General features: G+C 32.5%; 2 protein-coding genes and 1 long non-coding RNA gene across 3 annotated transcripts; 1 reads left to right on the top strand and 2 right to left on the bottom strand.

Moving 5' to 3' along the window:
• Positions 1-6,553: 6,553 nt before the first annotated feature.
• LOC104113938 (agamous-like MADS-box protein AGL80) lies at positions 6,554-7,144 on the top strand. The gene has a single exon (XM_009624260.4). It carries the CDS (start codon positions 6,554-6,556, stop codon positions 7,142-7,144), a length of 591 nt encoding a protein of 196 aa, XP_009622555.3.
• A 6,128-nt stretch (positions 7,145-13,272) lies between these two features.
• LOC104113940 (uncharacterized) lies at positions 13,273-17,144 on the bottom strand. Its single transcript, XR_011415889.1, has 2 exons — positions 16,815-17,144; positions 13,273-13,985 (listed from the first exon to the last, which is right to left on the bottom strand). It is a non-coding gene; the product is annotated as an uncharacterized lncRNA (long non-coding RNA).
• Positions 17,145-20,585: 3,441 nt separating this feature from the next.
• Positions 20,586-22,886, bottom strand: LOC104113941 (UDP-glycosyltransferase 75C1-like). Its single transcript, XM_009624262.4, has 2 exons — positions 21,797-22,886; positions 20,586-21,090 (listed from the first exon to the last, which is right to left on the bottom strand). The coding sequence occupies exons 1-2, from the start codon at positions 22,811-22,813 to the stop codon at positions 20,743-20,745; spliced, it is 1,365 nt and encodes a 454-aa protein (XP_009622557.1). The 5' UTR covers positions 22,814-22,886; the 3' UTR covers positions 20,586-20,742.
• Positions 22,887-23,359: the final 473 nt, after the last annotated feature.

The raw sequence follows: 23,359 nt of genomic DNA, 5'->3' as shown, positions 1-23,359 counted from the left end.
ATACTATCCCCTTCAACCTTCTTAACTTAAATATGTTACAAATTGTCCAAAATGAGCATTTCTAATTATAGATTTGATGTATTAAACTACTTTTTGATTTGAGAGCTTACTACTATAATAGAATTGCTACTAAGAAAGAGAGTACAGCTCCAAGCTCTTGGAATAAATACTTAAACTTACTACGTCTCCCGTTTCAAGTTACATGACATGGATGAATAAGAAATTTAAGTAATTAAAAAGATAAGCCGTAAAAAATTATGATGTTAAACATATCATAATATTGTGCGGCTATGAACACATTAAAATATTTATGTGACTATAATCTAGGTTACAATAGGTTGTAATCTAAAGTTGTTCGGTAAGTAAAGTTGAAATCCTATGAGTGTATGTCGTGATTTTTAATCCTGTGAGCTGGGAGTTTTTCACGTAAAATTATGTTGTGTCATTTATTTGTCTCTTATTGTGTGTGTTCTATGGGAACCGATAGAGAACCGGGTTCTCTATACAGTTTGGTGGACCCTAAGTTTCCATCATAAGCTTTATTAGCCAGCACATTACGGCCTTGTATTATCCCTGTTTTCATGAGTATTTTTTAGAATAAGCCCAATTCTCATAGGAAGCGGCCTACTTCCATACTCACATAGGTGAAATATGTCAAGAGTGCTCCTGTAACTCTAACATCTCACTCATACGAGCTATAAATTTTCATTAAGAGTTAATAAAAACTCAACCTCGCAAATCGCTACAGGATAAATCCACTCACACCATAAGAATGGAATAATAATAAATGTAATAGCGCATTTCAAAGCAAGACATCATATGATTTGTTCTTCCCATTGAACATGGTTATAGGATCTCTAGTCTCCAAGTTGGGTTTCCTCATATATGACTTATGTGATTATGGTCTTCAATCCCATCCCCTCGATGTGCTCCAGACCCTTTCTCCTGTCAAGGCTTTGGTTAATAGATCTTCAAGATTATCACATAATAATATGAATATTACCACTTTTCAAATATCTCACAATATTGTGTTTTCTCCTTATTGGTCTGGATTTGCCATTGTAATAACGGTTTTGTGCTCTACCAATAGCATCAGTGTCATCACAATAAATTAAAATAGGAGGAATTGATTTTTCAAAATAAGAAATTTGAAATAATAAATCTCTCAACCAATTCGCTTTCTCACTAGCTGAACCTAAAGCAATTAGTTCAGCCTCCACGGTATAGTTAGCAATTATTATTTACTTTTTTTATTTCCAACAAATAGCACCACCTCCCAAAGTAAAAATATAACTTGTAGTAGAACAGGAATCACCAGATAAAATATTTCAATCTACATCATAAAAGTCTTCGAGTACAACAGAATTTTTTGTAAACCTGAAACCTGCTAAGTACTATTGCTTATCCAATATCAGGACGAGTATAATCAATCACATATCTCAAGCTTTCAAGTAAGCTAGCATATTCCTTTTGATTTATCACATCATTGTTACTTTGTACAGAAAATAAGTGAACACTTGAATAAAAAGGAGTTACAACATGCTTGCAATCAATAAAATTATATTTTTTCAAAATTTTCTCAATATAATGTGACTCGTCATAGAAAATTCCATCACATATTCTAGTAATATTTATTCTAAGAATGAAATTTGCCTCACTCAAATCTTTCGTGTCAAAATGACTACTAGGCATGCTTTTAGTTTCTCCAATAACATTCTAGTTAGCACTAAAAATTAATCGATCATCAATATAGAGGTAAATAATAACATGTGAATTATTCCAAGACTTATGATAGATGCGCTTATCACACTCTTTTGATTTAATCAACTTTCACTCATGCATGAATATTCAAAATTTTCATGCAAGAACTTTTTATTTCTTTTACCCCCACTATCTCTAGAATTATAAAAAAATATTTTTCATGTAAACATATTACATATATTCATGAAAAATATAAGGTAAAAAGTTTATACCTTTCCTCCGCTTGAGTTAAGAAAGTAGAAAAATACTTTACTCTTTCACCTCTTAAAAATAGTGAACTTCTACCTTGATATCAGCTATTTTTCAACTGTATAAAAAAAGAAAATTGGAGGTTTGAGTAATAGGACATTTACAGCTTGTTTGGATGGTTGTTACCTATTATATTGTATCGTATTGTTATTTTAAATACAATATTTATATTGATTGTTACTTAAATTTTATTGTATCGTATTTTTAAATCCGTTGTATGTAACAACAAAAAGTGTCACTTTATGTAACAACGAATTTGGTGTGATGGTGTCGTTACCTTGCTTGTTTCTCTCATTTTGTCCCTCTTTATTATTAAATAATTATATTTTATCATTTACCCTACTTTCTTATATAATAATTCTACTCGTATCCTATTTTTCTTAGTAATGTTGCAAGTTTATTCTTCATATTTTTGATGTGTGACATCATAAAATGACGGCAAACGATACAATCTATCCAAATATTGTATTCATAAAACAATACAATACAATATATTATGAAACGACATGTAACAACCATCCAAACAAGTTGTAAGCTAGACGAGAAATATATCCAAAGACCAGTTGTTGCTTCCACGGCTAAGAAGGCTATATTGAAAGTTTTAAAAGAGTGATAGAAATGGGATGCAGCGTTAGATAATGAAAAGAAGGTAGAATTGTTCGGGACCTGATACTATCCCCTTCAACCTTCTTACCTTAAATATGTTACAAATTGTCCAAAATGAGCATTTCTAATTATAGATTTGATGTATTAAACTACTTTTTGATTTGAGAGCTTACTACTATAATAGAATTGCTACTAAGAAAGAGAGTACAGCTCCAAGCTCTTGGAATAAATACTTAAACTTACTACGTCTCCCGTTTCAAGTTACATGACATGGATGAATAAGAAATTTAAGTAATTAAAAAGATAAGCCGTAAAAAATTATGATGTTAAACATATCATAATATTGTGCGGCTATGAACACATTAAAATATTTGTGTGACTATAATCTAGGTTACAATAGGTTGTAATCTAAAGTTGTTCGGTAAGTAAAGTTGAAATCCTATGAGTGTATGTCGTGATTTTTAATCCTGTGAGCTGGGAGTTTTTCACGTAAAATTATGTTGTGTCATTTACTTGTCTCTTATTGTGTGTGTTCTATGGGAACCGATAGAGAACCGGGTTCTCTATACAGTTTGGTGGACCCTAAGTTTCCATCATAAGCTTTATTAGCCAGCACATTACGGCCTTGTATTATCCCTGTTTTCATGAGTATTTTTTAGAATAAGCCCAATTCTCATAGGAAGCGGCCTACTTCCACACTCACATAGGTGAAATATGTCAAGAGTGCTCCTGTAACTCTAACATCTCACTCATACGAGCTACAAATTTTCATTAAGAGTTAATAAAAACTCAACCTCGCAAATCGCTACAGGATAAATCCACTCACACCATAAGAATGGAATAATAATAAATGTAATAGCGCATTTCAAAGCAAGACATCATATGATTTGTTCTTCCCATTGAACATGGTTATAGGATCTCTAGTCTCCAAGTTGGGTTTCCTCATATATGACTTATGTGATTATGGTCTTCAATCCCATCCCCTCGATGTGCTCCAGACCCTTTCTCCTGTCAAGGCTTTGGTTAATAGATCTTCAAGATTATCACATAATAATATGAATATTACCACTTTTCAAATATCTCACAATATTGTGTTTTCTCCTTATTGGTCTGGATTTGCCATTGTAATAACGGTTTTGTGCTCTACCAATAGCATCAGTGTCATCACAATAAATTAAAATAGGAGGAATTGATTTTTCAAAATAAGAAATTTGAAATAATAAATCTCTCAACCAATTCGCTTTCTCACTAGCTGAACCTAAAGCAATTAGTTCAGCCTCCACGGTATAGTTAGCAATTATTATTTACTTTTTTTATTTCCAACAAATAGCACCACCTCCCAAAGTAAAAATATAACTTGTAGTAGAACAGGAATCACCAGATAAAATATTTCAATCTACATCATAAAAGTCTTCGAGTACAACAGAATTTTTTGTAAACCTGAAACCTGCTAAGTACTATTGCTTATCCAATATCAGGACGAGTATAATCAATCACATATCTCAAGCTTTCAAGTAAGCTAGCATATTCCTTTTGATTTATCACATCATTGTTACTTTGTACAGAAAATAAGTGAACACTTGAATAAAAAGGAGTTACAACATGCTTGCAATCAATAAAATTATATTTTTTCAAAATTTTCTCAATATAATGTGACTCGTCATAGAAAATTCCATCACATATTCTAGTAATATTTATTCCAAGAATGAAATTTGCCTCACTCAAATCTTTCGTGTCAAAATGACTACTAGGCATGCTTTTAGTTTCTCCAATAACATTCTAGTTAGCACTAAAAATTAATCGATCATCAATATAGAGGTAAATAATAACATGTGAATTATTCCAAGACTTATGATAGATGCGCTTATCACACTCTTTTGATTTAATCAACTTTCACTCATGCATGAATATTCAAAATTTTCATGCAAGAACTTTTTATTTCTTTTACCCCCACTATCTCTAGAATTATAAAAAAATATTTTTCATGTAAACATATTACATATATTCATGAAAAATATAAGGTAAAAAGTTTATACCTTTCCTCCGCTTGAGTTAAGAAAGTAGAAAAATACTTTACTCTTTCACCTCTTAAAAATAGTGAACTTCTACCTTGATATCAGCTATTTTTCAACTGTATAAAAAAAGAAAATTGGAGGTTTGAGTAATAGGACATTTACAGCTTGTTTGGATGGTTGTTACCTATTATATTGTATCGTATTGTTATTTTAAATACAATATTTATATTGATTGTTACTTAAATTTTATTGTATCGTATTTTTAAATCCGTTGTATGTAACAACAAAAAGTGTCACTTTATGTAACAACGAATTTGGTGTGATGGTGTCGTTACCTTGCTTGTTTCTCTCATTTTGTCCCTCTTTATTATTAAATAATTATATTTTATCATTTACCCTACTTTCTTATATAATAATTCTACTCGTATCCTATTTTTCTTAGTAATGTTGCAAGTTTATTCTTCATATTTTTGATGTGTGACATCATAAAATGACGGCAAACGATACAATCTATCCAAATATTGTATTCATAAAACAATACAATACAATATATTATGAAACGACATGTAACAACCATCCAAACAAGTTGTAAGCTAGACGAGAAATATATCCAAAGACCAGTTGTTGCTTCCACGGCTAAGAAGGCTATATTGAAAGTTTTAAAAGAGTGATAGAAATGGGATGCAGCGTTAGATAATGAAAAGAAGGTAGAATTGTTCGGGACCTGATACGTAGAATTGTTCGGGACCTGATACTATCCCCTTCAACCTTCTTACCTTAAATATGTTACAAATTATCCAAAATGAGCATTTCTAATTATAGATTTGATGTATTAAACTACTTTTTGATTTGAGAGCTTACTACTATAATAGATTAAAATATTTGTGTGACTATAAAAAGAATTATAAGTAAAATGAGAAGTTTATGGTTAGCTGTTTTAGAATATATATATATATATATATATATATATGAAATGAGGAAGTATTTCGTATCTCTTTTATTTCCACCAAACCACCTAGTCGTATCTCTAGGTGGATTATTATATTATTATCGAAGTGAAGACTAAATATAGGTAGACATACCTGTTGCAAAGTTTTCTCCTTTTTTTATAATAAAAAATATAAAATCCAATATGTCGATTAGGCATATGCATTTAACATTCATTTTAGATCATCTCTAAATTTGACATGGATATTCAGCAAACCTATCGATATCTTTATTCATTCAACATACCTCGTCTTCTTCTTTCTTCGATACGAGATATTCTTGTAAAAATGTATAATTATAAAATAAGAATATTAGATTCTAGGGATCAGCATAATTTGTAAACTTACTACCATTTACAAGGGTTTTTACCCCCAAAAAAATCAACTTTTTTTTCCCAAACTTACATTAATGATAAATAGAATAACTATAGTCTAAAATAATGATTAGTTTTTGATTATAACATATTGAAATAATACCTAGTGTAACTACTTAAAGTCTAATATGGTAATTGTCATAATAACTACATACATCTTAGCCTTGGGGTTACTTCAAATGTCTAAATAAGAAAATCATTAATTAATACATTGATAAAAACATTAAAAGAAGAAGATTTAGTTTCTCTTATTCTCACTTTGTTAGTGAGCCAACTATACTTCAGTCTTAATACTTTCCAAATTATGCAATATGGAATATGGTTTCTGAAAATCTAGTTTAAATCTTGAATTTTCAACCATTTTAAGAAAATACTTAAATATTCTTCCAAATTCGCTATATTATCAAAATCTACTTGAAATCATTTCACTATAAGGTATTAACAAGCCCCATTATAGATCTATATAAATCCCAATGCTTCTCTTCTACCTCTACAATTAAGTATTCATTCATATTTTTGCTCCCAAATATTGTGCTCTTTTGTGTGTGTGTGTGTAGAAAACATGAGTGAGAAGGGGCTTAAGAATACTAAGGTTTGTAGTGAAAGAAAGAGAAAAGCCAAAGAAAAAAGAAAAATTGCTACTTTGTTTAAAATGGCAGACGAGTTGTCCACTCTATGTGAGGCAATAGTTACAATAATTATTTTTAGTCCAGGAGAAACCTTTCCTATTGTTTGGCCAGATGAAAGTGAGGCTATGGTTAGAGTTACTAAGTATTTAGGTCACTCTGAGTATGAAAGATCAAAGAAGTTAGTTTTACATGAAACCTACCTTGAAAAACAAATCAAAAATCTTGAAGAAGAAAATAATAGGAAAATCGCGCGAAAAAGTAAGGAGAAAGAAATGGAAATACTCTTCAATCAACTTTTCGAGGGAAAAATGAATACCAGTGACCTTGATGTTGCACAAACCGAAGGTTTGTTAAAGCTTTCTGCTCGTATAAAGGCTAAACTCGATGAGAGGAAGAAACAACTCAATCAACAAGAGCAGACTTCTGATGTTCAGTGTCCATCTACTTTCTCCAATGCAACAACAGAAGGCCATGACAACGAGGCGGGAAAGAAGAATGATGGACTTTTCAATAACATTGATTGATCTATTGTCATAATATTTCTATTGCTTTATCTTTTATGTTGTTTTCAATATAATCTGTTTGTTTGGGACTAAGACGTAGTTATTATCGTTTGTTGTTTTCTTTGTTTGTTGCACATCGTTTATTAGTTCATGCTATCGTACGCTTTGTTTTAATGGTATGTGGAAGTTATTCTATGTTTGTCGGAAAGATGTGCTAGTACTATTCAATCACATTTTCAATCGTATTTTATTTCTTTTCACATATAAAATTCAGTTTTATTCCGTACAATGAATACTTTATTTCAAGTTTAAATCTAAGAGAATGAAATGTATTGTATAATAGCAACTTGTACTATAGATAGAATACTTCAATTTAGGTGGATGCATATGAGAATTGAGTTGTAAATCATTGGTAGAAAGTATGATTGTTAGAAACCCTTTCCTTCTTCCCCCAATTTCCCTTTTTTTTTCAAAGAAAATGATGTGAATTCATATTCTTGTAAAAATGTATAATTATAAAATAAGAACATTTGATTCTATGGATTTTGCAATAACATCAATTTCAAAGATTCAGGTTTAGAAATGATAACATGACTTGTACACTTGCTACCATTAATGTGCATTCAAGGTTTATTTACCCAAATTCACAATGAAGTGATGGACAATACAAATACAACAACTGTATTGGAAAGTCATAGTAATTATTTTTACTTTAATGGTAACATATTGAAATCATATCCTAATATTGTCCTAGTTTAATTACCTAAAGTCTAGGGCGGTAATGTCATAACCAAATTATTTTAGCCTTGGGCGATTACTTCAAATGTCGAAATAAGAAAGGAATCTTTAAATAGTCGATCGAATTTACTGTTTACTTTTTCAAGTCGATATACATAAATTATATACTGATTATACACGATTATATACATATTATATATGAATTATACATACATTATATGTATGTCTGCACTTTTTAGTGTAAGCAGTTGAGTGAACGGCTATTTAAGTTGTCTTCAATAAGAAATAATTTAATTCATTTATTCAAGAATGTAGATGAAATAGATTTAGTTGTTCATATTCTCACTTTTATAAAATATGAGATAACAGTCGCATACGATCAACTAGTGAGCCAGCTAAACTTCCCTCTTATTACTCCAGAAATGTGGTGTCATAAGTTGATTTTTGGATTTACAAACTCAAAATATGCGTCGTGAAATATGGTTTCTGAAATTCTAGTTGGATTTTTGAATTTCCAATGAACTTGATGTTAGACAAGCTAAAGGTTTGTTAAGGTTATACTACAACAACATACCCGGTAAATTCTCACAAGTGGGGTATGGGGAAGGTAAGATGCACGCAGCATTACCCCTACCCTGGAAGTAGGGATGTCAATGGATATTCGAAAACCGACTAAACCGACCAAATCGTACCGTACCAAATCGATTTTTAGGTTTCTTTTTAAGAAACAATAGGTTTTTATATAAATCTATAACCGCACCGATAATTAGGGTAGGTTTTTTATTTTATAAAAATAAATCGAAAAAATACCGAACCGTACCGAATAAATTTTACATGTGAAAAATATATTGATCTAGTAAGTTTAAAAATAATAATGCATTAAATTTTTCTTTAGGCCTTGGAATTATGCAAACTATTACAAGCCAACAAGTAATTAAACTCAAAATACTAATTCCTAAAACCTATTATGCTACATCTACTTAAACTAAGTTATTTCAAGTATCTTTATTAGCAAGACACAAAGTATTCTAGCGATAATGAGTAGCAAACTACAATGTATTGAATATGTTTCCTTTCATATAATTTAGATTTATCTTTTTGAATATTTAATCTTCTATAGAATTTATTCTTGAGTCTCAGCTTGGTTAATATCTTTTCACTCATGTGATTTATATTTTCTTTGTCTTTGCTTGGTTTCTTTTACGTTGTTGTAGAATAGTTGATAGATCTATACTCTAACCATCTTTCATTTTTTTTAATTCATCACCCTTTAAACAGTAAAAATGTCTAGAGAGTTTTGCTAAATCCTATAAAAGAACGTATGTTATTGCATTCTACTTGTGCTGGTAATTTTACATGATATTTAAAAAAATACCGAAAACTAACCTAACCATACTGATACCGAAGAGAAACCGACATGATTGGGATGGCTTCGAAAAGTCTAATTTTGGTTATACATAATAGAATAACCGAAAAATTTGTATGGTACCAATTATATAAAATAACCGGCCGAACCGAACCATTGACACCCTTACCTGGAAGGGCAGAGAGACTGTTTCCGATAAGACCCTCGGCTAAAGAAAGGACGAAAAGAAGTAATGGCAACAAGTAGTAACAAGAACATGATAAAAGAAAGCCGAAGCAAAGGTAGCAATGAAATGGTAGGTAATAATAGCAATCTAAGAGTATAAAGATATCAAACTAGCACTAATGCTACTGAACAGAGGAAAACAAAGGGAAACGTTCTCTATTAACCTTCTACCCTGACCCTAGACCTCTACACCCTCCTATCAAGGCTCATGTCCTCAGTAAGCTCCAACCGCGTCACGTCCCACCTAATCACCTCTTCCCAAGACTTCTTAGGCATACATCTACCCCTCCTTGCCAAAGCTAACCACAACAACAACAACAAAATCCAATATAATCTCACAAGTTGCTAAACTCAAAATGGCTAAACTTAACGGAAGGAAGATACAACATCAAACTTTTGACCCTCCATCTCCTCCATCTAATTTAAAGTCAACAACTGAGAATATTGAAGATAAAAGTGGCGATTTTCATGTTGGCGCCCCATCAACAAGTTTAATGGAACAGGGGCAGAGCCACAATACAAGTTACGTGTCCGACAGAAACCCAATATCTTTGGCTCAAGGCACTGTATATGTATTAAAAAATTCACTTCATATAAACTTAAAATTCTGGATCCGCCTATAATATGGAAGAATTGATCAAGGACCAAAGGTTTACAAAGACTGTGGCTGCTAATAGAAATTATCTAATTTTGGAAGGTGGAACTTTGAATATATGAGGAGTTGTTCAACACTACCACACCAACAAGGCAATAACAATGCATCAATTCCTAACTAGGTAAGGCTGACAATACTATATCTATTCCATTCGGACCCATTTCATTCCATTGCTTTGTGTTTGTCTTTAACGCATTAGAGGTTATCTAAATCTAGCGGGACATAAAAAAAACAGAACAAGTCTGAGCAAGGGACATTGCAATACAAACAAAACCAAAAGCATGTACGTAGACTCACAAATATAGTCAAGGAGCCTATAAGAGTATGTATCAAAATACATCAACTGTGCGGGATATAACCCAACTATGCATAAAGAATAAGAATAATTTAAAATGCCGCCACACAATCATAAGGGAGGGCTCACAGGTAGAAGCAAATGGAGTGGTGTACAACTTGAAGCATCTAGAGGGACGACTGAATCTGTAGGGCATGGAAATAAATGGAGTAAGAAATTTAATGGGCACCCATGGAGCCGCCTCTAAAAGTTGGTACAAGTGTTTTAATAAGAATCAACATATGCAATAATCATGATGCTTGTATATCTCGTGAAGTTATGGATAACTCGTATACTTAAAATCATAGCTTAGCAAGCTATGCAAGCACCTAACAGTCCATAGCGACTCAAGCTCACACCACAGTCAACAATGGCTCAAAGTTACCTAAAGTTCTAACCAAACTGTGCGAGCATCAGATGGTCCATAACCTGTTTATGATGCTAACGTAATTACATGCAATCATGCATTACGGATGTTGTCTTTTTCGTCTCCTTGAGCCGAGGGTCTATCGGAAACAGCCTCTCTACCCCCTTGGGGTAGGAATAAGGTCTGTGTACACTCTACCCTCCCCATACCCCACTTGTAGGATTTTACTGGGTTGTTGTTGTTGTTGCATATGCATTACGGATGTTGAAAATGCTTAGAGCATTTAGACTAAGCATACGTGCATTATTAATGACTTACATGTCATAGGACTTATATGAAAGTTTATAGCACATTTACTATCTCAAAATACATTTATTGTTTAGTTCCCATGCATATGCTCATCCCCACATAGACTTTCTCGCCCATAATCATCGAAATCATCATTTAAAACACTTACCAAGCGTAGGTCATGCATGTTTCTATGAGAAAAATACATTTGGGGTGTTAGGTCTCCACTTACGTCAAGCCTAGTCTCCTAACCCTAACCCTAAAACTAGGAAGTCATTTATTTACAAGAGATTGAATACATCACCTCCTAATCCTAGGCTAAAGTAGATCACTTATTTACTATAGATCTATGTCTTAACCCTCGCACTAACCTTAGAGAACCGTTTTTGTACTAAAGCTTTGATGCAATATCTCCTAACTCTAACCCTAGAAAATCACTTAACAAACAGGATTAAATAAATCACTAAGATAATTTAGACTAAGCATACTGTAGATGATGACTTAATTATCTTACTAGAACTTAAATGCACTTCCTCTAAATAGTAATCATAACCCTAGAAAGTACTTATCTACGAAGATCTCGAATGCACCGTCTTCAAACCATAATCTTAACATGAATAATCACTTATGTACTAGAGTTCAATGCACAATATCCTGATCCTAATCTTATACCTAGACAATCACTTATACTACTTATCTTCAAGAAGTGAAATATCGTTTTCTAGTAAGTATCGAGATATGTTTATTTTACTGGAGGTGCGCAAGACTAGCAAGGAAAACTAACTTGTAGCCAACAAATCCGATACTCAACAAGTTTTGCATATCAGGGTTCAATATAATGAAGTAAAATGTGCTTTTCTAGAAAGGTGATTTCTTTAGGTATCTATTTACACTATCAGATAATTAATGCTTACACAAATAATAGATCGTTAATGCTTACAAACATCACTATCTACAAGAGCTTGAATGTACCACCTCTTGACCCTAGCCTTAATCCTTGGCAATCACCTATCACTAGTAATTTTCAAGAAGGAAAAATGCTTTTTATAGATGTACAACCTCAAATATTTAATACTTGAACATTGGTTTTCAGGAAAAACAAAAGAAAGAAAAGTACTCAAGATTCTTACTACTGGGGTCTTTGATAATGATTGCTTTCCTTCTTTCTTCTACATCTTTTTCTTTGGATTTAGCAGCAAGAGAATTAAAATACTTCTTGTTTATTTTGTATTAGACTTAAACAGAATGGGATGCATATAAAGAGTCCGTATAGTCGAGCCAACTAATTCGGAATTTAGTCCTTGTTCAACAATTAAATGGCAAGACCCCAGGTCAGTAATGGGGATTCATCAATCTAATTTCACTAATGATCACTTACCTATTACTTTATTGCACAAAAGTTATTAAACTAATTTTGTAACGAAAAAGTCACTCAACTTTGTCTAAGTATCACAAGAGGTAATAAGTTTTTCTTTTGTAACCAAAAAGACACACATTTTTGCCTAAGTATCATAGAAATAATATTATGTCCACTATCACCACATCGTTGTTTCCTCCTAGTGACTTTCTATCATACTTGCGCAAAGTTGAGTGGCCATTTTTGTAGCAAAAAAATAATCTAGTAACTTTGTGTGATACTTGGATAAGGTTGAGTGACTTTTTCATTACAAAAATAGTTTGGTGACTATGATGCAATAAAGAAGAAAGATGAAAGACCATCAATGAGATTATCCCCATTATCATCTATAGCTATGCGAATGGAGGAAGATTCAGCAAAAATAGGTTTAACTATAAATGACCCTCTTCACCATAACGACCTTCCAACAATCCCATGATTGGAATTAGTCATTTTCTATCAAAGTTTTAGAGCACAGCAACTGATTGGTAAAGAACTATGATAGCTATTATCAGTTGATGTGCTATATTTTTTCCTTATCAAAAAACATATAGCAAAGCAACTGATAATAGCGATCATAGTTTTTTACCAATCATGTGAGCATTTATCGACCAAGTATGGAGTTGACACAACTACCACTAACTAGCATTATTTTCTTTTTTTGATGGAGGGAGAAGGAGGCCACCTAACCTATTTATTTGATTAGAAATCTTTGGTTTTAGTTATCCTACAACCGTTGAAAGTATCTTTCCATAAATATCTGATCTCAAAGTATACAAGTTTGTAGTCCAACGGCGAAATTTTTTTTTTTGTGTGTGTACAATATATAGATATATAAGGACACAACATGACAGGGAGCCATATATAAAGCTAGCATGTACATATACCTTCCGGCAGGAATCTTTTCAACACTGATATTTAAATTAATGTCAGTTTTTAACCACCTTAATGCATTTATATTTTGTCTACAAGGAAAGTACCTGATCAGACCATTGATAACCAATTAGAATCCAGACTTCTCGACCCCAGAGGCTTTGGGGTACCCATCATACTCCAGTCTAAAGTTCAGCGTTGCACAAATAGCTCTAAATTTCAATCTCAAAGAGTCAGTAATCTCAGTGGCGGACTCGTTCTCTGGGTCAGAGAAGGGGTACTTACAAAGCAATTCATCCATCTGTTTGATGCCTTTCTGCACTCGGGATGAGAAACAGGTTGGCTCTGCTACGATTGCAGCACTCCAAACATCAATACAACCTCTGTAAAAACCCAATTCTTCACCTACTTCGAACCCAGTTTTGAGCCCCACCTGGTTGCCTTCATCTTTACCAGAGGCTAGGCCATCCGAATAGCCTTGGGAGTAGCCTTCCTTGTAATGAGTGTCCTCTAGATTCAATGACGAGTCAAAAATGTCTTCAACTGAATTAGCGCTTTGAGAACTCATGGATGCTCACCAAGCATGTCAAATGTTGGAATACTTTGTTGGAGAAGAAAACCTGGAACAGTGAGATGCTAGTTGTTAAATACTACTTGACATAAGGTAATGGAATCAAAACTTGGCAAGACTGCCCAAAACCCTTTCCATTATAACAGAATCTGGTAATCCAACATATTTTGGTTCAGCCAAATTTTTCCAGCAAATACTTTTCAAAACGGCGTTACTTTTTAAGCAATAGAAAAAGATAAATAATAAGTGCATAGAGATGCCCAAAGGCTGACTTAGCAAATACCACCAAATCATTACATAATTTAGAATAATATTCACCATAAATCATTATATACATTAAGCTGAAGGTCCATTTTCTTTAAAAGAGGCATTACAAATATGTGAAAAAACGAATTTCCACAGACACCAGAATTAGATTTTGGAGAGGGAGATGCTATATTCTGCTAGCAAAAGGAAGCAGTTGTTCAAATATAGAGGGAGCAGGAAGGGGGACTTCTGCAAACACAATATCAGAAGAAACTTGCAAGACCAGAAGATAATAGAATTTTATTGTCTGGTTGCATATTGGCTATGGTCTAATATTGTGGAACAGGACTGGAATTGAATGAGTAATGCCTGCCAATATTAGAGAAATTATCTCATGAGGAAAGGACGAGTACGTAGAGCATTGGATGCAGGCACTTCAATGGACTACTTAGGAAGAGCCGAAGAGGGAAATCAATGACGTTTTAATTAAGAAATTTTGTGTTCTTTGTAAATTTTTGGAGCACCTCTACACTGTGATAACTATTTCATACAAGACTGGGTGTCTTTTTAGAGGATCATGCTTTTACAAAACTTTTTCTATATTAATGCTTTCATATAATTTTCTTTCATTTTTTATGCATCTCATAGTTTTATCTACAATTGCCACACCATATCCATCAAAGGAAGTGACAAAAAAGAGTACATTACTTCCTTTAATGTAATGAATATCTTCCTTTATAATCCTTTCAGCTGGCTTGATCTGGAGCTTATGTAAGTTGAAATAATAGGTTACTAAGAGTAAATCAATTCCAAGACTCAAGGTTCGGTATCTGTGAATAACATGTCTCCATTGCTCATCTTTTAAGTTGGACGGCCGAATTGTTCTAATGTTTCCTAAAACGTTGATCATTTTCAACTTTTTGCTGTACTTAGCTATACTTTCTCCTGAGTCCTGAGCACCATAAATAATTATTGATTCAGAATACCGATCTGTTGATAAGGGCACAAAACTATGGGACAGGACTAGAATGGAAAGAAAGATGCAAAAAATAAACTCCATCAATTCCAATTTATATGGTATTTCTTTCATTCGGACGTCTCAAAATTTTTGATACCATTGTAATCATAATAATATTCTATACTACTTTCAACTATTAAGAATTAACATTCATTCAATTACTCAAATTTAAACTTCGATGTGATGTTTTGTCTACCAAACTAACTTTTCTACCATCATTTTAATATTTTCTTCCGGCTACTAACATAAATTATAAGTTTATGTCTTAAACTTCATATTGAGTCTGAAACCACTGTAGGGGATGGAGAGAGTAGAAACATCAAAATCCCTAAAACTACTACGGAACTAATGGGAATTAGGAAAAAATAATTGAAAAGAAAGAGCAAAGCAGAGAAGATTTTGAACATTTCTTTCAAATTTCAATATATAGAGAGTTGATTAACCTAGAAACTTACTGAAGTATGTCTAGTTGTGCATCACATGTGCACTGAGTCTATAAAAAGATAATGTTTGTATAGCATTCAAATGTAAAATGCAACTAAAAAATAAAATAAAAAGTGGAGGAAAGACAATGGTGAATTAAAACATTAGAAGAGTTTCATTATTAAAAGCCATCCCTTCGTTGCTTAAAGCAATGAAACCATGCAAAGCAAGGGGTTATTGCTTCATGAGTGAAGGCATGAAGCTTCATAGAAGTGTGTGCTTCAAACAATGATGCACAAAGTGATCTAACGAGAAACAGTCAATTATTTGAATCTCAACATTGAGGAGTTAGATCAATATCACCATTACAGTTTATTCCATACTGAAATTAGTTATTTTAATTGCCATTTGATCATTAGAGTGCTAAATTCATGTATCTTTGGTACTTTTTTAATGTCGTCAATCGTGCGCTTCACTTCTCGCTTTCCGCTTCAACCCCCATTGACCTATTAGTGCAACAAAATTATGTTGAAAAGCATTTAAATTTGAGTCTTAAAATGGCCAAAGCATATTCTAAAAAGGGCAGCACGGTGCACTAAGTTCCCGCTATGCGCGGGTCTGGGGAAGGGCCGGACCACAAGGGTCTATCGTACGTAGCCTTACCCTGCATTTCTGCAAGAGGCTGTTTCCACGGCTCGAATCCGTGACCTCCTGGTCACATGGCAAGAGGCTATTCTAGGTTTGTATAACTCTAGTGTTTCGCATACAGATTTTTCGAAAAGTTAAAACATCACTACAGCAACAACTACCCCTAAATCCTAAACAAGTTAGAGTGAGCCTGCATCGACCCTCCTCCCTTATCTAAGCTTGGCACCAGCAATGTGAGCAAGCTCACACTGGCAAGTTGTTCAATACATCACTCAAAAAAATAAGAAAAAAGAAATAACTCTAGGACATGAACCACAATTGGACAAATAAAACTGAAAAAATGTGTAGAAAGCAAAGCCAGCACTCATTGTTCAATAGTACCAAGAGATTGAAATCAATGCAACAGTAGCAAAAGTTAACCGAAAGAGTGAAGGCGATTGAATTTGGAAAATTGGTAGTACCAAAAATTTATTGAACAATATCGGCACAAAAGTATTAACTTTTGAAAAATCACTGAGGATTTTGAGAGAGAGAGTAAGTTACCAGTCAAATTCGCCGGAGGCCGGGCCGGACGAGAGAAGCTAAGCGTCAGATGTAGGCGAATCCCAAGTGTCCAGGAGTTTTTTTGGCTGAGCCTAATAAATCAAAAGAATGCGATTTACAAAACGCATTGACTAAATGCGGGTTATAAATCGCTTAAAGAATGCGATTTTTAAGGCGTATTGGAACAATGCGATATCTTACTTGCACTCAAGATGCTATTACAAAACGCGATTTATAATGAATGTAAAAGAAATGGAAAACTGAATTTATTCAATTTGTCAATTACAGGATTAGTTTAATGCTAGTTAAGCTTTAAAAGAAGATATTTAATTTCTATTTTATATTATATTTTATTTGTTTCAAATAAACATGATAACTAATGAAAAATATCCCAAAAAATGGGACCACTCTCTCTCCTAATTCATGATATTCTAATTTCTCTAACTATGGATGAGAAAATACTTTTAAAAAGAGATTGAAAATTTTCTTAGGAAAGTCAAATTTTTATAAAGACAAATCCAAAAATATCAATATTTTTAGTTTAATTCAACACCGAAATGAAATTTTCTTTTCAACGATGAAAGTAAAATAGAAGGTAAATATAAACCCATTTGATAGTTTAAGAGTAAACTTGGATCTTTCATTTTACAACGGGGCTCCACGAAGGTAAATGTTAGAAGTTAGAACCAAGCTGAATAATATTGGGGATGGCAAATATTTAACAAAATTAATTGTGTAGGAATTTCATGGGCCAAAAGGTAAATGGAAAGTAAATACAGAGAAGATCGAAGATTTCATAGGTAAATTTAAGCTTTTCCGTTGAATTTTTATGCAACTTTTTGTTTGAATAAGTAATTATTTACCATCCAAATTTCTTTTTCTTTTTTTTTTGGGTGAGGGGTGGGGGGGGGGGGGGCTAATTTGCTGCTTAGTTGCTTAAGGCTTCAGTTGGAATTTATTTATTTTTCTTTGTTCGGGTAGGGTTAAGGTCTGCGTACACATCCCCCTCCCTAAATTGCACTTGTGAGATCTCACTGGATTGTTGTTGTTGTGGTTGTTGTTCGGATTTAGAATTCCATCAAATTAAGATGTTAATTAATTTTTTATCCTTTTTAAGGGCAAGGGCTGGGAGTTGGCAAATTTTTACTTAAAGTGGGACCCAAAATCCACGTGGCAAAGTTTTAAAGGAGTCTCATATAAGTTGTGTCAGTCACATAATAGGTGAGTCTAGTACAAAATAAAATTTCTGGTAAATGCACTGCATGCTTAATAAACTGCAATTAAAAGTAACTTTTAAAAACGTCATTATTTCCTTGTACTTATTTTTTGACATTTTTAATTTGTAATAAAGCTTCATCATTTCCTTATATGGTGACATTAATTCTACAGTAAATCTTATTAATAAGTTTCTAAATTTTTAATTCAATATCTTAGGGTACAATTAATTTATGGTTCTGCGACAGTACCTTTTATTTATCACCATAAAATTATCTTCCTGGTTAAAGAGTTTCAATTAATTGTTAAGAACCACATTATTTTCTTGTATTCATTATTTGATATTTTTAATTGCAAAATATTTCATTACTCCATTTGATTGCAGTGTGTTAAATACAGCTTTGTGAGTTGGTGCCACAGGGGTGGCAAAACTAACCCAAACTCATTTAACCCGTCCAAGTTTTAATGGATTTAAGCTAGGATTTTAAAAATGAGCTGTTTTGGGTTAGCCTAAGTTAACCCATCATGAATCATGATGATGAAATGAACACATGATGATGTCCAACATTGACTCATGGAAATACTCAATCTTAGAGTTTTACCTTAGTCCATGTTCTCAAAAATATTTTCTAATTTTTTCATATTTTGTTGCTTTAAATGTTTGAAAAATATTTTCTTTATGAACTCATTTTTCTCCAATTGCAGGAAAATATTTTCCCTATCAAGAAAAGGAAAAATATTTTCCAAAACTCTTTTTCAACCTTCCACATCTCCGCCAACCCCCACCACCCCACCCCATCCACCACGCACTTCCCCTACCTCCACCCCCCACGCAACCCTTACCCCACCCCATCCGCACTTCACCCCCCACTCTCACCCACCCACCACCCAACCCCACCCCGACCACCCACCATAAATATATAAAAATATTATTTAGAATACTTTCTTTTCATAATTTAGAAAAAATATTTTCTTTCATTTCAACAAAATGAATATTTTATTTTCACGATGTCGAATGATTTATTTAATTAACTGTTGTTGACAATAATCATCAAATATGAAAAAAATCTAAAAATAAAGAAGAAATACATTATCACTACAGAAAAAATAATAAATTAAATTTATATCAATAAAATAAAGGACGGATACTGAGCTATTTTTTTAGATATCGAAATAAAATAAAATAAAGTACTCATTTTATTGAAATGAAAGAAAATACTTTTTCTACTACATGAAAAAAATATTTTTTTTATTGATAAAAGCAAAAAAATCTACAACCGGAAAAGAAAGTACCCATTTTATAAAAAAAAAAATACTTTTATTACATCATGAAAAGAAAGTACTTTATTTGTTGAAACAAAAGAAAATACTTTTTCTACAACATGAAAAGAAAGTACTCATTTTGTGAAAAGGAAAATATTTTTTATACATCATGAAAAGAAAGTACTTATTTATTAAAATGAAAGAAAATACTTTTTCTACATCATAAAAAAAAAATATTCATTTTGTTGAAATGAAAAAAAAATACTCTATCTACAACATTAAAAGAAAATACGTTTTTACAACAGGAAAAGAAAGTATAATTTTGCGGAAAAAAATATTTTTTTCTACATCATGAAAAGAAAATACTCTTTTTGTTGAAACAAAATAAAATACTTTTTCTACAACATAAAAAAAAATACATATTTTGTGAAAAAAGAAAATACTTTTTCTACATCATGAAAAAGAAAAATACTCTATCACCAACATTTAAAAAAGTACTCTAAATAATATTTCTATTTAGGGTGGGTGGAGATTCGGGAAGTAGGGTGAGGGGTTGTGGTGGTGGGACGGGGGTTGGCGTGGGGGGGAAGTTGTAATTTTACTATTTTTTTATTATTCTGATCTTTGTTAGTATTATAAGATGAAGAATTATCAAATACAATTCTAAATCCAAATTGAGGAAAGAAATTATTTTGCATGAGTTGACATAAACACCATTTGAGTTACAACCCATTAGTTTAGCCCTGCTTGACTCAGCCCATCTTAACTCAAGTGAACTTTGGATAGGGTTGACAATAACCCATTTAATGAGTCCGTCCATCTTGACCAAATCAAAACAACTCATTTGCCACCTCTACAATGCCACATTTGATTTCAATAAGTGTAAATGAATTATGAAAGCGGATGTGTTTTAACTTCCATAAATAGAAACTAAAGCTTTTTTTTTCCTTTGGATTGAGATCTCCAATACATAAGAATTGTCAGAGGAGAATTGAACATCATCATCCAAAGCACCAAATTTAGGAGTCATTTTATTTCCTCAATTCAAGATTGAGAAATGCCTCACAATTACGGAAATAAGTTATCACATGATTAATTATCCTGGGATTAGTTATCCCACCCTTCTATAGGGATAGAAAAACATTACAATCCCGGAATTAGTTATATCACAATTTTATCCCAATCAAATATGAGATAAACTCATCTCAAATTTAATCTCGAAATTAATTATCACTTATCCCTCATACCAAACAAGCTAAAAGTTGTGACAGAGTGCTAAGTATTCTCCCATCGTTAGTTAATCAGCTATTTAGAATTCAAACCCTCAATATGAAGTCACTCTTGATGGAGAGCAGATTCACCCCCAAATTTTTCGTTGCAAATCCGGATTAGTCGAGCCTCAAATAAATAATGACACGAAGTTGAAAATCATCAAAGAGAGAAAAATGCCTCAAAAACTATCTAAAAACTTGTTCAAATTATAATGTGAGGAACCTCCTCTCACGGCTTCCATAGCCAAATCTCCATATTTCTTCACATTCCTTCTTATTTCATTCCCTTTCTCTCCATTCCCCATTAAAATTTCCAAACACCTTTTTAACTCTTCTCTTTTGACAATTCCTTCTTCTGCTCTAGCTCTCACACCTGTTCCCCAAACTTCCTCCACCATCTTGATGTTTGTCACTTGGTCAGAGAACTGTGGATACCCAATCAGCGGCACGCCCAATGCTATACTTTCTAGTGTCGAATTCCATCCACAATGACTCACGAAACATCCGATTGACTTATGAAAAAGTATCTGTTGAAAAGATATCATTAATTAAGCTAATAACCAAATACGTTCACCTAACAGTTTAAATTTTTAGATAAGATAATCATATGATTTATCTATTAATCCCTCTATCCCATGTGACACTTTTTGTTTTTCAAGATTCAAACATTTTAATTTTGACTGTGCATTTAGACATAGAATTTTTTAGTTTTTTAAAATAAAATTTACATATTTAAAAATTACGTAAAAAGTAGTATAAGTCACATTAATTAAAATTTTAAAATAATTAAAAGGTATATGAAAAACTATGGTAAAAAATAATTCGTTTGACTCTCGAAAATCAAATATTGTCTCATAAATTAGGACGAAGGGAGTATAATAATAAAGCTACAAATATTTTGTATCACGTTAAAGTAATTAAACTTAATCCATTATAATAGTAAAAGTTGCGAAATACTTTTTTACCCGTTAAAATAATTGAATATACCCACAATAATAGTAAAGTCATTAAACTTTATTCACTATGTAAAATGCAGCTAGATGTCTTAAAAGGTGGTCAATTGACCATTCTTCGTCGAAAAATTACACAGCATATATAGGCAAAATATTATGTTTTAAAGGTGTATAACATATAATGAATACGAGAAATTTTTTCACTTATTTCAAGTTTGAACACACTTATTTCGCCATGCTTTAATGTGACAAAAAATAATTTTATGATAAAATTTAGTACCTCCATTTGTGAACACCAAGGGACAATCATCCCTTTTCCATTCAAGCCATAATTTTCATTCTTGATCTTATCATCTTCATTGCTTGATCTAATTACCCATAAAAATGGCCTTTCACTTTCCAATAAACCCTTCAAAATCTCTTCCTTTTGCTCCTCTTTTAACACAGCTAAACTCCCAAATGATACATAAACAACTGAACCCTCAGCTTTTAAGTCCAACCACTGTGAATAATTTTCAGATTTATCAAACAGTTCGCATCCAAAAGACTTGTCATTAACATCATTTCCATCGCAAAAAGCTGAAGGAATCAAAGGACCAATTGAACATACCCCAATTTTCTCCAAAATCTTCAGTGATTTCTCTTCTAACGCGTCAAACGTGTTGATTAAAACACGAGGATTTGAATCACTTTCGAGAATTTTTATGTGTTCTCTCATTACAGGGATCATAAAAGAAGAAGCCGAATCACTCTGTAACAGGAACGTAGGAATATCATCACGAGAAATTAGTGGCAATTCCGGTAATTTTATTGGAAATGAGGGCTCAATTTCAGTAGTCGAGCTGTAAATCCCGTTATTGGTAGTAAACAAATTGTAATAAATGGCAAACGCAGTAGCACATTGAATGGCCAGAAATGCAGATTGCGCGTGACATTCACGCGCCACTTCGGCAACCCAAGTGAAGAGAATTGTGTACACTAAGCAAGTAACTGGATAGCCGTCGTCGGTAAATTTGTGAAGAAGGTTTTTGAGGTTTTCCGATCCCACGCGCTTGAAATCGTTTAAATAGTCACCGAAGTACATTTCTTTGGGCCTGCCGTCGTCGTGGCCGTCAGAGATGGAGGCGTAGAATAGTCCGTCGATGGACGGTAGGTTGTTCATTTTGCGGAAGCCGTGGACGGATGTGACGAAGGTGCAACGTGCACCGGCGCGTGCGAGTATTTTGGCGAGCTGGAGAGTGGGATTTATGTGACCTTGTGCTGGTAAAGAGATGATAAGGAAATGGTGTTTCTTCATTGTTTTGACCAATGTTTTGAGAAAACAATCACGGCACTATAGATTTTTTATGGAAGATGACTTTTAAAATATCTTATTATACAATCTATCTTATTATACAGTATGAATATATTCGTTGCATACTTAATATTCTCCCTGGTCCAGTGATTTTTTAGCCCGTTTAACATTAATTAGTAATGAAACTATCTATTCACATAAACACTTCTAACACATACTCCAACACTATTTACTCCAAGGATAATGTAGGAAAAAAATAATTAATTCATTCTTGAAATCTGAAAAAATCACTTATTTTGGACCACAAAAAAAAGACAAAAAAATTACTTATTGTGAACCGGAGGAGGTATCGTTTCGTAGTAATGCACCAACTATATAAAAAATAAAATTATATTATTACCAAAAAAATAAAATATCGGATAAAATTATTATTATATAAAAAGGCAAGACGAAAAATTAAATAAGATTATTTAATAATAGAAAATGATAAGATGATAGAAAAAAATAAAATAATGAGTTTTTGGACCCAAATATAGAAAGTATCAGCTA

This window comes from Nicotiana tomentosiformis, chromosome 5, assembly GCF_000390325.3.
Source record: "Nicotiana tomentosiformis chromosome 5, ASM39032v3, whole genome shotgun sequence".
NCBI lineage: Eukaryota > Viridiplantae > Streptophyta > Magnoliopsida > Solanales > Solanaceae > Nicotiana > Nicotiana tomentosiformis.
The sequence above is the reverse complement of the archived record's forward strand: the minus strand, read 5'-3'. Positions and strand labels throughout refer to the sequence as shown.